Source organism: Formica exsecta, unplaced genomic scaffold (genome assembly GCF_003651465.1).
Source record: "Formica exsecta isolate Colony F162 unplaced genomic scaffold, ASM365146v1 scaffold140, whole genome shotgun sequence".
NCBI classification, from domain to species: Eukaryota; Metazoa; Arthropoda; class Insecta; order Hymenoptera; family Formicidae; genus Formica; species Formica exsecta.
Genome location: NW_021848730.1, coordinates 371,560 through 389,633, shown reverse-complemented (window position 1 = coordinate 389,633; position 18,074 = coordinate 371,560). Strand labels below are relative to the sequence as shown.

General features: G+C 35.8%; 1 protein-coding gene across 13 annotated transcripts in view; it reads left to right on the top strand.

Annotated features, from left to right (window-relative positions):
• Positions 1-18,074, top strand: part of LOC115246207 (disks large 1 tumor suppressor protein) — a 496,657-nt gene that overhangs the window by 224,711 nt on the left and 253,872 nt on the right. For all 13 annotated transcript variants that reach the window (XM_029824882.1, XM_029824884.1, XM_029824886.1 and 10 more), the window contains one exon: positions 4,287-4,423. In XM_029824882.1, the coding sequence (XP_029680742.1) occupies positions 4,287-4,423 (137 nt within the window). The remainder of the gene's footprint in view (positions 1-4,286; positions 4,424-18,074) is intronic.

Here is an 18,074-nt window from a genome sequence, read left to right as displayed (position 1 = left end):
TGTATATAATATATATATAAACATGACATAAGTGGAATATCAACCAATTATGACAATTATGATATTGATGCAGCTATATTGTGATTGTGTATGTCACGAATCGGATTTAAGTACCAATAATCTAATTATTATTTCAACGTCGTCATAATATATATATAAACATGACATAAGTGGAATATCAACATTGCGGCCCAATTATGATATTGATGCAGCTATATTGTGATTGTGTATGTCACGAATCGGATTTAAGTACCAATAATCTAATTATTATTCCGTGCCCATCAACGTCGTGCATCGATTATCGATACGGCCGCGTCTCTAATTGCAATTCCAGCCGTTGGCCTAGTAAGAGCCGCGATGGCGTCGGTTACATTGTATTCCGACGGAAATTCTAAGCTAATGCTAAGCGAACTTCTACATGTCATTACATTTATTTGATAAATCAAACAAAACACATTCGTCAAACGCGAAGCGTATTAGTATTCAAAAATATTCCAACTGTCAAAGCATATTTTAAAAAACTCGATGTCAACCAGAACCAGGTAAATTTAATCTTGCATATTTTCTCGTAACCTTTTTTGCATTGTACTATCGTAAAAGACACAAATTTTTTAATGCAACGCCGTAATATGTAATAAAACACTGTACTCGTAATTCCGCAAAAGAGGATAAAAAAATTAATGTATGATGTTGCGGTTAGAAGAGTAGAACGGGGAAGGCAGGCGAAACGGCGGAAAATTAACGAAAAGCCGGACTAGCGATATTTTCCCTGGACGTTGCGCAGTTGCAACTTTTTTCATCGCTCGCACTTCGTAGTTGGCAGCCACGTACTAAAGAAATAGGAGGGACGGAAAACGCGGAAATATAAAATAAATTGTGGGAGATACTAAATCACGTATTTTGTCGCTTCGGAGTACATTTTAATCACGTTAGCTGTATGTTTTCTTCTATTTCCATTTGTTTCATTGTAACGAGATGCGATCGCTCGAATTGACGTTTCGCAAGAATAACAGTTGCATTTCACAAGCTTGACTTAAATATTGAAAATTGCCGATACAATGATGATGATTGCTTTGCAATCAATTATCACTATATGCAATGCAAAGGCATTTCTAATGATATAACAACAGAATACTTCAAGACTGCACGCAAACAAGAAAATGATGTTTCACGTGTATCTTCATTTATGAGAACAATTTTTTAAAACGTTTTATCACTGTAATGCTTTTTATCAATGCTACGTAAAATACAGGTTGCCTTTATTTTCTTAAAAAATATAATCGCGAGTTGAAAGATTGGCGAGACTTTATATACTATATTTCTATCTTACCGCGCATTTTATATATTTCGAGATTAAGACATAAATCCTCTTACGCGCTTACGAACGCGGCAGTCTCTCTCTCGCAGTAACGTTCGAACCTTTTCCTTTCGCACGGAGCGCGAAACGTCAGATATGTTTCGTCACGATGGCGCCTGCATTCAATGGGAAAGGCGCCGTATACCCGTCATCGGAAAGAATTCCACGCGCGTTTCACATACCGACGTCAACGTCGCGCACCAACACTGAGGGAGGTGGAGAGGGGAATTGAAATAAGTCTCCGATATTTCTTGCATTCCACGTGAGAAATGCGTCGGGTTATATTTAGACAGGGTACCATTCGTCGCGGGAATCGTGAATAGGGGGCCGTCCGCGCCGCCGCCGAGAGAGCTTGAATGGGATTGATGTACATTTTTATCGCGATAAAATCAGAACGCCTTTTGAAAATTTATAATGCAATAACACTCTCGAGACGACGCCGGCCGGCGCTGCGAATAACAGCTTTGCGGCATGCGAAATGTTTGCGTTGCAAAGATGAAAAGCGAAACGCTCTTGCAAATATCGAAGATTTGCAACTTTCTCTTATTGATAGTTCGAGAAAATCGTGTGGCATTATTCCAACATCTATTCGAACTTTGCTAGAAAGTATTCGTGAAAGCTTCACGAAATGAAGCGAGGTCTTCCACGATACTGACAACATTTTGAAATTGTCTCGCATGAGACAAATTACTTTCGCGATGTAAGCTGCTGCGGCATCAGAGGAGAAGAGGGAACGCACAAGTTAGAGCAAATTCACGAAAATGAAATCTCTGAATTTTCTCTCGACTGACGCGCGAAAAAAATATATTTTTCTGTACAGCTTTTTTTATCTAGAAATTTTTCGTGTATTCATACACGTACCTTGAGGCAAAAGGGAAAAATATATTTTCAAGATGTTAGAGCGACTAGACGGACTAGGTGAACTCGCGCATGCGTGTGTAGTTTTAAAATTATCGTTGGAATATGGAAATGAGAGCCGAGATGTGGCGAAATGAATTTATTTCTTCGACGTAAAATTACAGGTTATGAAAATTAAAAAATAAAATATATAATAATTTCTCATCAGCTTTCGATATAATTCCAATAATTGCAGATTTTATCGAAGATGCTGCCGATTCTGCAGCAAACTATCTAATTACATAATTCGAATAATAATTGTTTCAAGATTTTTCTATCGATAATAGATATAAAGAAATATAGAATAATGGAAATATGGGAATTGCGTTGTAAAGCTGTACAAGAATTTTTTTTATTACTTGTTGTACCATGCTTATTGCTTTGATCATTTATTACAGGTGGCAAGGATGTCGGTATTTCTTTCCCTTTTTTTTTTTTTTTTTTTTTTTTTTGAGAGAGAGTAAAAGCAGCCGCATTATCTTGGCGGAAAGGACGGAGAAACTTAGCCCGCTTGACCGACTAACGAGCGCAATTACAGAGAGCTCGGTATTGCGCGAAATACATAGGTGCTGTAATGATGTAACTTGGAAATTACCTTTAGAAATTGCTCACGCGGGAGCAATTAATATGCGATGCTCTCGGGAGCAATGCCTCAAAGCACTAACCATAATTTCAATTCATTAACGACTACCACACGCGCAAGACACTACACTCGTGCGCCCAGCAAAGAAATTGAGAGTGATGCTCGCCACAATAAACGTAGAAAATTACAGATTATGCTGAAACTTACTTTAACTCTTGGAGATATTATGCAGTCTGCGGGGAAGAAATTAAACCGCATAGATGTAGCTCTGGCGTTTTTCTTAAGAGGAAGATTGAATCTTCTGCGCAAATCTGTGCGGTTTCCGATCTCCTTGGTACAAACAAAAGAGATTTAAGATGTAAAAGTTTTCGTCATTAATATTTTCCGAACAATTATTCGCATAACTCTCTTGCAGACAAGAAAAGATATCGATTTTTCTTTAAGAATATTTTAATTCAAATACGACTAAAAGAATCGGTAATATTAGATATCCTAGAGAGAGAATATTTTTATTAGACATCTTATATATATATATATGTGTATGTGTGTGTGTGTGTGTGTATGCATCTGTCATGGTAAATAAATCCATGCATATCTATCACTCTATCTATATATCTTCCGCAATTCTTGAAATTTTTTCAATGTCCGTATGTCAAAGTACACAAGAAGAATGCGGATCATAATAAAATTAAGTTTTTGGAAATCTCAAAATAGTACATGCTTTTAATTCAGATAATGTTCAATGTTTTACGTTTCCCGAGCCTCGTGTTGTCACGAGCCAGTCTTATCCCATTCGCCCTGAGCGAGCATCCTGTGTGGCAAGGAGAGTTACGGGCTCCTTCGACCCAGACGACCTGCGTCCGACGTATCCTCTCTGGTGCCGGTAATATATATTCGAGAGTGCAACGTCGCGCGAGGCGCGCTGCTCGAGGGTCCACTCGAGTTACGCGAGAGTAGAGGAACTATTGAAAATTATGTGACCGCCTTATCGCGCGGGAAGCTCTCACATTTACGTCTCGAGATCTGCGTCGGTCGTTAAGATCTTCGGCGACCGAACTACGTGCGAAAGCCCGTAGTTCGCTTGTCTCCCGTGCAACGTATATTTCGTTTCAATGACGATACATCAATTAAACTAACAAGTATATTTTTTTCTTATTATACGATATGATATCCGACCAATTGTTTTCCAATTAGCCCTGTTATATTTCTTTTTGAGGTTTGTCTCGATACATACTCGATATACGTGGAATAAATCAAATCCCCAGTCGAGGAGTGTCAATTTATCACACGGTATTTGCACGTAGCGTGCGAAGGTCTAGATAGAAACGAAATGAAATTTCTCGCAGCCGACCGGGAAACCGGTCATACGGTCCGCCGAGATTTTATCTCCGAATGCGTACGATCTGGCAGATGGTAATACGTCTTTTCCTTTTCCCTGGGCTGTTGCAGATATCCAGGAGTTTTATGAGCTGACGCTGCTCGACGAGTCGAAATCGGTGCAGCAGAAGACTGCGGAGACGATCCGCATCGCGGATAAATGGGAAGCCAGCGACGGGCCAATCACGCCGACCTTCGCCCAGAATGACGTGAGTACGGTTATAAAGTCTGTTATGCGCCCGTATTAGCCCGTATCAAATCGGCCATTATCCTGGATGTACGATTTTTACATACGCGCGTATCAGGTTGCTCGTTAATCGCGTGACGTTTCTCGAAAGTAGACGCATCGAAATCGATAATTTCGATGAGATGACACGTGTTCGACGTCGCGGAAAGAGATCTCTACGCTTGTTTGTCTGTTTACTCCGGAGAATAACGCGAGATGATATTGACGCGATGGAAAAATTGCGATAGCGTCTATAGGCATAATTCGTCACGACGAGGGCTAATCATACCTGGCGCAGCGGTACTATCGCGTAATTAGCACCGGTAATTGTGATCGGCGAATCGATTGACCGTAGGATATCACGCGGGTCCAATCAATCGGTCAAATCGCAAATTTTAATTGCTAATTGCGAACCCTCCGCCCGCAACGTTGGATGCGCGACGTTGCTACGTCATATCGACGGCGATGTTACAATGACGAACAATAGACATGACATTTAGTCGGTAAAGCGATTGCTCTTACAATACTGTACCTCGATCACGTACGCCTCGGCTCTTGACTCGATCGTTAGTGTAACGTCGCTACGATGAAAATATCTGTGATTGTCGTCATTCCATAAAGAAATCGAATAAATAACAGCCTCTGTTGTTTGTAGAGATTTTTAGTTTTACGCGCTATTGTCATTGTTTTTTTATGTTTATTAAAATTTGCATAATTAACATGCTTCTCGAAAAAAGAACGTATCGAATGTCAAATATATTTTCATAGCGATGCGTTGTATATTATTATTGTATATTTGAGAACGGGGATCTCTCTCTATAACAATAGAAAATACCTCTTTATAACAAGCAAAGATCTTTTTATAACAAGAAAAGTGAACATTTTTGTTATTAAAAATATTACAATCCAAAATTACAATTTATTTTAAAGTATTATTAAAACTGAAATGCATACGCGTAGTATATTAATATTTTGTTAAATTTCTTTTTAGAGACATTTTTAATTACTATGTATTTATATATACTTGCCAATATATTTCTGCTCTTTTCCTTTTTATATTTTTAGTTTTTGAAATGTAATTGTGTGTTTGTGTGAAACACGCACACGTACATAAACGAGAAAATATATTGTTATATACATTGATAGATTTTGCTATTTAATTATTAATTTATATTATTTCTCAAAATGATCAATTTAATTTTACAAAATTAATCAAATATTGCATTGAGATGTATATATAATAATCATACGTTTTTATTTCTAAATTGTAGCAACGATTTCCCTTAAATTAATAAAATGTCTTTTAACGCAACCTGCATTCAAGAGAATATTTTGTACGGCATACAATTAATCAAAGACAATTCGAAGATAATCTCGTTTGAATAACACCGTGAAGAACATTAATAACGCAAATTGACAATAGCATTACGATAAATATGAGGTGGAAAGTTTCGATATTGTTATCATCATCACTCGCGCACTTTCGGCTTCCTTTTGAACGCATAGCACAAACGACGACGTGACGTTTATATAGCGCATTCCTCGCGTTTATTTCAACGCGTGAACGGATACCCTGTGCATGTATGTGTGAAAAGCGTCCCGTGAAATTCTTGTCTCCACGGGGGAGCGTCGTAAACGAGCCGCGTATCACGCGCGACGTCGTATAAAGCGGCGTTAAACGTTCTAACACAACGCTCTTTGGATACGCATAGGAAACATGGGATACTATGAACGAATGGATCTGCGACACCCTATATAACATCATATTTTCTTTCTGTACGGATGCTGTTGAGTAAAATTTTAAAAATTCAAACGCGTTTCTACCGTGTCCTCGTTATTTTTTGATATTTAAAAATTAAAATTTAAATAAAAATTCTCTTTTTCATACATAATAAAAAATAATATATAAAGCTATATATATGAGTTTACTTACACTGGCGTATATATTGGCAAAAGCGGATTATATCGCGGATAACAATGTTTCGTGATATCGAGCGAAGTATCATCCACCTCTCTCTTCGTGTATGTAATAAGCTACGTGATAGGCGGAGTGTCGACACGCGTGCAGTATGTACACTTGCCCTATATTATATATGTGCACGCGTTCTAATATGTAGTACCCGTACGATCAAGTAAACGTTATTGCATACATCGGTGCTTCGATTGGATTAACTCGTTATGTGCGGCAGCTTTCCACGATCGAAGATCGAGATTGTATTCTATTTTCATATGTTTCACTTATACCTTGTTTCTTCAGCAATCAATTAATCCTATACAATTCAAGCAATATTTATATTCTATTTTATCTAGACGAGTACATTTGGCGATTATAAAAAATTATTTAATCTGTTTAGAAATGTTTACAATATAAAATTGTGAAAATGTGTTTTAAATCTGGTATTATATATTTTTCTTTTTAAATGTGGCATGCGCTATTATATGAATTTATTTTAAATTAATATGTGTAAAATACTATCAATGAACTGGAAACGAACTAATATGTTAAAAATCGCTGCAACAGTAAATTTAATTCGCAGAAATTGCGTTAAAAATCTAATTATGATACATCGCGCTCCCTTTATCATAGAATGAATGAGCTACTTGGATGGAATGAGATTAGTCGCAATTATGTCCAACTCAACTACGGTAAAGCACTTTACACGTAATCACCGTCATGTAAGTATGTTATTTCCAACGGGATTTTTCCTCACATACCTTTGGAGAGAACTCGCTTACTTAAAAATATATTTGAAAAAAAAGGCGAAATAAAAAACGTGGCTTATATTATGTTTGTAATATGGGTTATCATTTTTATATAATACTTGCGTAAAAAAGCTTTCAAAGTCGTAATTTTTTTTTGAATACTTGTTTTTGCTGATGTTATTCGTTGACATATTTGTATTGAACAAATTATTTATATAGTCACTTCTTTTTAGGATATAATAAAAATCTATCATTAAAAAATATAACATTGTCTCTCTATGTAAATATGTCGTTACAATATTTTTTAAATCAACTAAAAACATGTTTGATTAAACTTCAATTAGAACAACCATCGAAAAACAAAAACGATTCTTTTATATCATTTGAATTTGAAATAGCAGCTGACTGGGGAAACAAAAATGCTAGTTATGGCTTTATCGAATATTTGGTAATTTAATATTTTATAATATTGGATATTTTATTGTTGCATTGATAATTAAAATTCATTAATCGCAAAATATCTATCTGATTGAAAATTATTTCTGAATAAGATTGAAAAATATTTTGTATTTCTAATTGTAGTTACCGAATGCATTGGAGTGCTAAATGCTTATTATACAAAATGTTTACATAGTAATATGTTCACACATTTGATATATATGATAATAATAATAATTCTCGAAAACTGAAATAATATTTCCTTCACAATAATGGAGATATGTGACTACTCTCCGCGATCAATTTTAAAAAAGGAAATAACAAACAAGACACAATAAAATTTTGCTTTTTGAAAAGTTTGAATAGTTTCTCGGGTTGAGTTATCCAACTTTAGACAGTTAAAACTTTAAAAAATGTGTGAGAGAAAAACTATTTAAAAAAATTTTTTTTTTAAGAGAAAGAGTAATTTTTGTTTTCAACAAAAAAGAGCAACGTAAAGAATTTCACGATCAATCAAATATAATTACCATAAAGAAACCATCTAATTGAAGAGCATTTAATTACCCTTTGTATAATGTTTTTCGAGATCGGAAAACGATAAATTGACGCAATAACGTCGAACTACACACCTATCGTATCTATGTAACATGACGTTTGTCCGAAACAACAGTTAACAACTTTTAATGGCGCATTAAACGCGGGTCATTATCGTGCGAAACAATGCAGTTGTTCTTTGTAATAGTAATCGCTCTGCCATTCGCCAACTGTCAAAACTTCGATACACATTGCTAATAAGTTGCGCGTTTGCTCGTCGCTGGTTTTACAAGTTTAAATTCAAGCAAATTCACAAGCTATCGTGAAATAGTACATTTACGATAAATAATCTTAATTACAGTTAATAGAACAATATCGTATTTTTTGATATTTAAAAATTAAAATTTAAATAAAAATTCTCTTTTTCATACATAATAAAAAATAATATATAAAGCTATATATATGAGTTTACTTACACTGGCGTATATATTGGCAAAAGCGGATTATATCGCGGATAACAATGTTTCGTGATATCGAGCGAAGTATCATCCACCTCTCTCTTCGTGTATGTAATAAGCTACGTGATAGGCGGAGTGTCGACACGCGTGCAGTATGTACACTTCCCCTATATTATATATGTGCACGCGTTCTAATATGTAGTACCCGTACGATCAAGTAAACGTTATTGCATACATCGGTGCTTCGATTGGATTAACTCGTTATGTGCGGCAGCTTTCCACGATCGAAGATCGAGATTGTATTCTATTTTCATATGTTTCACTTATACCTTGTTTCTTCAGCAATCAATTAATCCTATACAATTCAAGCAATATTTATATTCTATTTTATCTAGACGAGTACATTTGGCGATTATAAAAAATTATTTAATCTGTTTAGAAATGTTTACAATATAAAATTGTGAAAATGTGTTTTAAATCTGGTATTATATATTTTTCTTTTTAAATGTGGCATGCGCTATTATATGAATTTATTTTAAATTAATATGTGTAAAATACTATCAATGAACTGGAAACGAACTAATATGTTAAAAATCGCTGCAACAGTAAATTTAATTCGCAGAAATTGCGTTAAAAATCTAATTATGATACATCGCGCTCCCTTTATCATAGAATGAATGAGCTACTTGGATGGAATGAGATTAGTCGCAATTATGTCCAACTCAACTACGGTAAAGCACTTTACACGTAATCACCGTCATGTAAGTATGTTATTTCCAACGGGATTTTTCCTCACATACCTTTGGAGAGAACTCGCTTACTTAAAAATATATTTGAAAAAAAAGGCGAAATAAAAAACGTGGCTTATATTATGTTTGTAATATGGGTTATCATTTTTATATAATACTTGCGTAAAAAAGCTTTCAAAGTCGTAATTTTTTTTTGAATACTTGTTTTTGCTGATGTTATTCGTTGACATATTTGTATTGAACAAATTATTTATATAGTCACTTCTTTTTAGGATATAATAAAAATCTATCATTAAAAAATATAACATTGTCTCTCTATGTAAATATGTCGTTACAATATTTTTTAAATCAACTAAAAACATGTTTGATTAAACTTCAATTAGAACAACCATCGAAAAACAAAAACGATTCTTTTATATCATTTGAATTTGAAATAGCAGCTGACTGGGGAAACAAAAATGCTAGTTATGGCTTTATCGAATATTTGGTAATTTAATATTTTATAATATTGGATATTTTATTGTTGCATTGATAATTAAAATTCATTAATCGCAAAATATCTATCTGATTGAAAATTATTTCTGAATAAGATTGAAAAATATTTTGTATTTCTAATTGTAGTTACCGAATGCATTGGAGTGCTAAATGCTTATTATACAAAATGTTTACATAGTAATATGTTCACACATTTGATATATATGATAATAATAATAATTCTCGAAAACTGAAATAATATTTCCTTCACAATAATGGAGATATGTGACTACTCTCCGCGATCAATTTTAAAAAAGGAAATAACAAACAAGACACAATAAAATTTTGCTTTTTGAAAAGTTTGAATAGTTTCTCGGGTTGAGTTATCCAACTTTAGACAGTTAAAACTTTAAAAAATGTGTGAGAGAAAAACTATTTAAAAAAATTTTTTTTTTAAGAGAAAGAGTAATTTTTGTTTTCAACAAAAAAGAGCAACGTAAAGAATTTCACGATCAATCAAATATAATTACCATAAAGAAACCATCTAATTGAAGAGCATTTAATTACCCTTTGTATAATGTTTTTCGAGATCGGAAAACGATAAATTGACGCAATAACGTCGAACTACACACCTATCGTATCTATGTAACATGACGTTTGTCCGAAACAACAGTTAACAACTTTTAATGGCGCATTAAACGCGGGTCATTATCGTGCGAAACAATGCAGTTGTTCTTTGTAATAGTAATCGCTCTGCCATTCGCTAACTGTCAAAACTTCGATACACATTGCTAATAAGTTGCGCGTTTGCTCGTCGCTGGTTTTACAAGTTTAAATTCAAGCAAATTCACAAGCTATCGTGAAATAGTACATTTACGATAAATAATCTTAATTACAGTTAATAGAACAATATCGTGCAATGTAACTAAATATTTTATTTTGAGTAACTTTTACGTAAAAGTTTACGTAAAAGTTACGTATGAAAGTTTTGTGATCAATTTTGAAAGATATATATAAAAGGAAGAAATACACTCGAAAATTATTCTACAAGTAAAAAGATCAGCGCATTAGAGAGTTATACTTTAGATTTATTCTACTTCATAGTCCGGATGATACGCGCAGGAACGAGTTTAATAAATACACTTTTTGCTACGCTCTTTGCCACGCCCCACGAATATCCGCAAATCCGGCTTTAAGGAGCGTGCCAGGCACGGAATATTGCCGTGTTGTAAACGGACGATATTTTCCCTGTTTGTTTTCCATTACTTCGCGAGAGATAGTCGTCGACTCTGCCGCCGCTGCCGCCGTCTTCGTCGGTGGAATATGCACCGCTATGATAAGGATAGGTACTTGCATTCGCTATAATGGAAAATTCTGTACACCGCCGTTCGTCGCGAATATCCTTCCTCTTCCACGGTATCCGCCCCGGTTCTCTTCTTTGCCGAACGAACGCGATTTCCCGCGGGAAACGCTGAAATCGATAAAGGTCGCTCGCTTTCGTTCTTCTGACCTTTCTTCTCCGCGAGACGGTGGGTGGAGACGCGGGAGCGGAGAGATTAAACTGTCGGTACTCGTCGTGTCGGTCGATTTAAGTATTGGTAAACAATATCGGACAGTAAGTAATTTAATTTTCCAAAGGCCGGACGCCGAAGGCTAAATTCTCTGAAAACGGCGTTGCGCGAACGAATGCGTATTTTTCACATCGCTAACTCTAAACTCGAGTATGTACAAAATACACGACTATTTTTCGTTTTGCGGTTTCTTGTTCAAATATTGAAATATTTTTATAAAATATTGTTTTTGCAAACAAATTATTCAGAAAATATTGCTTGTAATTTTATTAATGCAAGTGAGATCAAACGCGCGTGAATAGGATAAAGAAATGCCTGTAATATCGTTTTAAACTTTTCATTTTCACGGAATTCGCGATACAATTTCCGCCGGAGAAAACTTTCTCGCGAGAGAAAGCTTTCCATCGAGAATTTTTAGTTGCAGTTTTTCGTCTACGATAGCTACGAGCGAGCCCGATTAAGGGCGCGGGGGGATTGCTCAGAGCTCTGAAGAATGCGAGAACTTTTCTCCAACTCTCGTGCTTTGAGCGAGCGAGTTAGATATTTTAAGCCGGTCTCACGCACAAAGCTGCTGCTAGACAGACAGCTGGACGCAAAGGTACTTTTCGTTTTTCCGCCAGGCAGCTTGACATTTCACAGCGCACGGACGCTATCAAGACAGATGGGGCATTACTTTACTGCTCGGCAAGTCCCGGAGATCCCTTTAAACTGGGTAGTTGCACGGATTTCAAATCGTAATTATTTCAGCACCGTAGACAGACGCGCGGGAAGATGGCGCGATTTAAAAACGGATTACCTAATCGTGGGATTACGACAATTTTTCTCCAAACGCGAAGATTCCCATCGTTCGCAATGTTCTCTCTTCTCGGCGACAAAGAGAATTTATAGCGGCGGTGTCGCCTGCATTGAAACCCATTTCGCCCCGGAAAATGCGTCCGTTTCCGATAAATGGAAGGCAGTCCAGACTGGAAAGCATTACCGGGTTCTTCGATCTGTTTAAAAATGCATGCGTTGCGGCTGGCGATTTAATGTATTGCGTGACCTCGATCCATTCATTTGTGCAACTTGAAAAATTTGTTGTTGTCCCGGTAACCGAAGAGAATTTTACGATATTCGTGTCGCATTTCAAGTTTTACAAAAGTACTCGATAACATCACAGTAATATCGGATACAAAGCCGTGTTTCTCACTTTACAATTCAAATTTTGTAATAGTATAAGCTATTTTACGTAACTTTTTATTATACGATATGCTTCCTGCAATGGTGTGGCGGTAAATACAGCAAAAAATTGTTCAATCGATAGAATAAAATCGCCACGCCGATAAAAGAGGGATACATGCACACATGTGTTATTACAAAAGTAATTTATTTAATTCCGTATGGTTTCCACATTCAGTTTTGTTTATGTAGAAACACATTTGTTGTTCAATTATTCAAAGATACCGCGCATATTGAAAAAAACACATTGTTCCCGATTAAGTTACTGCAAAAGTTACCGCGATTAATGCATTATTCATTTTCCAAAATATTATTCTTTTATTTCCACTAGCGAGAAGAACAAACCTCGCTCGATATTTATTATAGCGAGGAAAAACGGGGACTACCGAAAAACAGTATCATCCACGAATATCCCCAATTACGACTGCCGTGCTTATCTATCTGCCTTCCACGTCTTCTCAACCCGACCGTCATACGACTTTATCCTTCCTAACGAAGAGCCCGTTATTTCTTATCGCGTCAGCCCGTAAGAGTCGAAAGGGCGTCCGCGTCTCATTTCTCTTTTGCTTTCGACGATAAGATAACGTCGGTAATAACACCAAGAGACTCTGGCGACGTTCGTTGCATTTAATTTGATCTCCATGGGATAACGACGCGCGTGTCACTCGCACGTGTTTTGCACAGTGACGTTGTCGAACTTGCTCCCTGTTTTGCTATATGACGTTATCGCGCGAAATAGGAAAAAATCGCACATTTATCATTATATAAATAATTATCATAGACGCGCATTTTAGAACGTCTATCAGTCTAAGGATTAATAAGTCTGAGTCGGGATTTGCAAACATATATCTCGTACAGAATTTTTCCAGATACAATATTTGAAAGCAAATAGAGGGAAAGATCCCTTGAGATATAATATCATTTCAATATCAAATATATCTTAGATTACATGAATTAACAAGATATAACGGTACGCCGAAAAATCAAGATATCATAGACTGGAATAATGTCATGTTAAAATAAGTCGATTTTAATTGCAAAACACCTTGTTCTGACGCTTTATCCATAGATATTATTCTACTTCTATCCTCTCTGGAGCCATATACATATATATCATTTTTCATAATTGTCTATAAGAGGTATCATGGATCTAGTCACAATTTCCTTTAATGCTTCAATTCTTAGTAAGATTGCTATAATAAATCGCGGGAATTCATTGGCCGCAAATAATGTAACTTGTTAACGAAAAGAATAATCTTTTTTATATTGCCTCGTAGAAACGCTGGTATTCGCATAATTTCGCGTAATAATTAAACAAACTGCAAAATTCAGCATTTTATAAATTCTGTCTTCCATCTTTTTGTATTCGATATAATTCGAATTTTATTATTTATATTTTTTCAAGTGCTCACATGTTAAAATTTAAATATAAAGTATTTCTGGTTAAGAGAAAATTTTACGTATAATGTAAAATTTTGGAATTGTTTGTAATCAAAATTCTGTGAGAAATTTAAAAATATATGTATAATATTATTCATTGTAATTAACTCATCGTAATTTCGCGGTTTTTATTTATATATCCATGCAATTTAATTTTTTTTACGCATGCACTTTAATGTATTTAGATTCAATCCATCTCTTTCTGTCATTCAAGCTGCATGATATTCGAATCTTTGAAACTTTTGCTACTCATAATTCTCGGGAAAATCCTCGCCAATGAAATCCGCGTGATTTCTCGTCGTTACCAACGTGTCGGCAAACGAACGAAGGGGCGCAGGCGAATCGTCCGAGACGGGAGATCTCCGGTGATCCGTCGTCTCGCCAAATGATTTAAGACGCAATCTGTGAGGCGGTAGCAGTAGATGAGGCCACGACGACTATTGCGTCTCTTCTCGCAAAGGTTAGCAAACCACCTCGTTGCTGACGGGACATTCATCACCCGGCTATCTCTACGTCTTTTGACCTCGGGGGAGCATACACGGTACCGGGAGCTAATATCCGCGGCAGACACGATGCAAATATACATGGTCGGTTGCATTTATGGCTTTGGGGAGTCGTAAAATATTCGCAAATTACTCCCAGGGAGAGTGACGTTGTACGCACTCCCTGTTGCTTCGCCATCGTTGGGTTTTCGTCCAACAAGTAGCGTATATCCGGCTGTCCTCCAACCTGTTCATGTTCACACGCGAATTCATCGAATCTAAGTTCTCCTAATACGCACAGACACGATCTAAAGTTACTCTACTATTGTTTTCCAATTTTAGTTTTTTAGTATCGCACGATGTGTAATTTTTATTAATATAATTTATATTGTAAATTAATGGCTTTTTGTTGCAACACGACGTACAATTGCAGCTTCGTGAAAGGACTCTTCAGATCATGATCAGTAGGATTAAACAAATCGACGGATACTATATAACATTACATCTAGCCGTGTAGAATTGTGTATCTTCATTTCATCTGACACTCAGATGACATTAAATATCTACGCGGATTTTCTTCTCCAGATTATTTGCAAACAGTATTACGTTTATAAATAATTATGTCAATTAACTCGCGATACCGCGCGTACTCGCGCATTCGTCGTTTAAATGCATCATCCTGTCAATTTCATTGCCAAACTAAATCGGGCAATGGGCTAAGCTCCAGTAGTACGTAGATAAACTTTCTCTCGGGCGCTCTTCGTATCTCTTACTATCCGTGATAAAATGGAAACCATCTGACTTACAGCTTATCGCGGTACTTTATTGCCATGAAGCGAAGGCGGATTTGTGAGTAATTTCGTAACGACGACGCATGAATGGTTATTTTCTTGAAAAATGTAACAAAAACTTTCGTCGAGTTTTCGCGACAAAAAGAATATTCTTGCATACAATGCGTTTTGGAAATACATTTTTACTCCGCGATGTTGTGTACCCTGAAAAATTGCTGCTCTCTCGTGTGAACCACTTTCCAGAAGAGCGGAATGCATTTAATTTTGCTAACAGTTTACGTGAAAAACTGCCTGCTGTTTTGGATAAAAAAGAGCAATCCAGTCGTATATGTGTGTCGTGCGATATTGCCAGCGGAAACTTTTCTTCGACATTATTTTAAAAGCAGGACATGAATAATCGATCCTTTGCAATTTTCTATTTCCTAATCGTAAAAAATACTATAAAAAAATTAAGAAAAATATTTAAAATAAATTAAAAACGATTTTGAATAAAATACATATTTATGATATTTATTTATAGATATTTTTTTAGAAATGCACCTATTTTCTGGTAGCAGTTAAATATTGTTAATATAATTAGATAAAAGAATGCAGATTTTTTTATTACGATTATAGATTTAAGATTCGATACTCTACTGTACAAATCCAACATCTTTACTTAACGGTTAACGTTAAATTTTCCAACCACAATGGCAGCCGAAGTTGGTCCGAGCGATGCGAGTTACGACATCTCGTTACACCCCCGTGCACCCTCGCGAAATGTATGGGCGACACTCGGAACACCCACTCACGGACGGTCCTTGAGGCATTCTCCGGCCATGATCACAATTCACCGCTGTCCAGCTTGTTCACTACTTGTTTTGCAGCGCATACAGTTTTTCTCTTCGATACGGCGCAATCTTTTTCTGCATTACATATATCTAGATTATCAGTTTTAGCGCAAACATATTATTGTCCGAAAGTAAAATTTTTCGAACGAGAGTATATAAAATTATGAAACAATAGAGAATTAAACTATATATAACATATATAAAATATTGCCAATATGAATAAAGGATATTGTAACCTTATATCTTTTTTTTTTCGTGACTACAATACAATTATTTTCTGGAATTATTTTATTAATAGTATAATTCTATAATTGGTAACAGTATCTTTTCTAAAAAAATTCATAATTTCAATTCCATGTAATTTTATACTTATTGGTTTATATTATATTATTAACGAAAGCAAATAAAATTCATGAGGAAAAATCCGTTGTACAAATAAATCTCTTGAAAAATTACGATTTTACAATTAGTTACTTGATGTGTATTCTCATTCACGAGTAAATTTTAACGTTATCAGCACCGTCAGAATCTGAACGGATATCGTTATTCTCTTACGCGCGCTGATATATGATTATTATACCGGATATGTGCGACATGTGCGGTTGCTCTTTTTACCCACAATCACAAACTGCATTCGTCTGGTGGATTTTGCTGCAGTCGGAGCGTCTATGTGATGGCGCAGTATCTATCCGACGAGAATTCGCTGCATAAATTCCAACCAGTGCGGCGGTACCAGTGCCGCCTTCGTCGCCAGCCAGTTGGAAGGTCGGTACGAGAGGGCGAGCGGCGGTGGCGGCTCGCCAATTAATCACCCTCTGACAAATTGCCGAACCGGGTGTTTTGCTCGGAAATGCCCGCTCCGCCGCGCCGTGCTCGTGTTCTTGCCGGCCTTGCTTGGCGGCGCCTTCCACCTTCTACTGCTGGATTACGCAAGAAGGATCCCGCGAGACATGCTCAGGCGGCGGAAGCACGCAAGCCGAGGAAATGGAGGATTACGGTGTTTATTAGAGGCCCTCGTGTCGGTGGGAGCTAATGGAAGCCCGGGCCGTTTCCATTTTCGGCATTGCCGGAAGGAATATCTATTTGCACCGGCTCATGTTATGCTTGGATTATGAGTTTGTATGTATTAAATACTGAAAACTTATATTTTATTTAAAAGATAGAAGTTATGTAATGTTATCTTTTATGATATGATAAATTTAATACATAAAAACGTGTATCAAATGGATCGCAGGTTGCGATTTCGTTTTAAAAGCAATTCTATTTGACAGATATGTATCTGGGGTGTAATAATATTGTAAGAAAGTATGAGAAAAAAAATTAGAGTGCTCTAGAGTAATAAAATATCTGATCATGTTAGCTTACAATGTTGAAACGTTTTAAAAATGGTTACTCGTGAATGTGAAAATATATCGACAGTATCACAAATATTCTATCTAAAATAGAATAACTTTGCAGAATAATTTGCAGTAATCTTATTTTCCCATAAGCTTGTTCTTATCGATTACAATATAAAATATTAAATAAATATATAATATTAATTTAGGGAGTTACAATACGTTTTTAAAGTGTACAGTTGCTGATAAAACTGATGAATTCTGATGAAATAGCATTCACAAAAGTAATTACATAATTGTGTGTCGTTGTTATATTTTATAATTTAATATTTTTATCTTGATTCTCGTAGATAAATTACACATAATTATACAGAACGTAATTATAGTAGTTAAAATAATTATATAGAACGTAAATCTCGTTGCTTCGATCGCGATGCGAATAATTTCTTACTACGCACTAGACAAGTCTTCGAATTCCCACAAATTCGTCGGAAACCGCTCGCGAAACTTCTGCGTCAAGCAAGAGTCATGTTATAATATAAAGGCAGCTGCATGAAATAAGACTTAGATTCAATTTAGCGCTATTTGATAGCGCGATCTTCATTATAT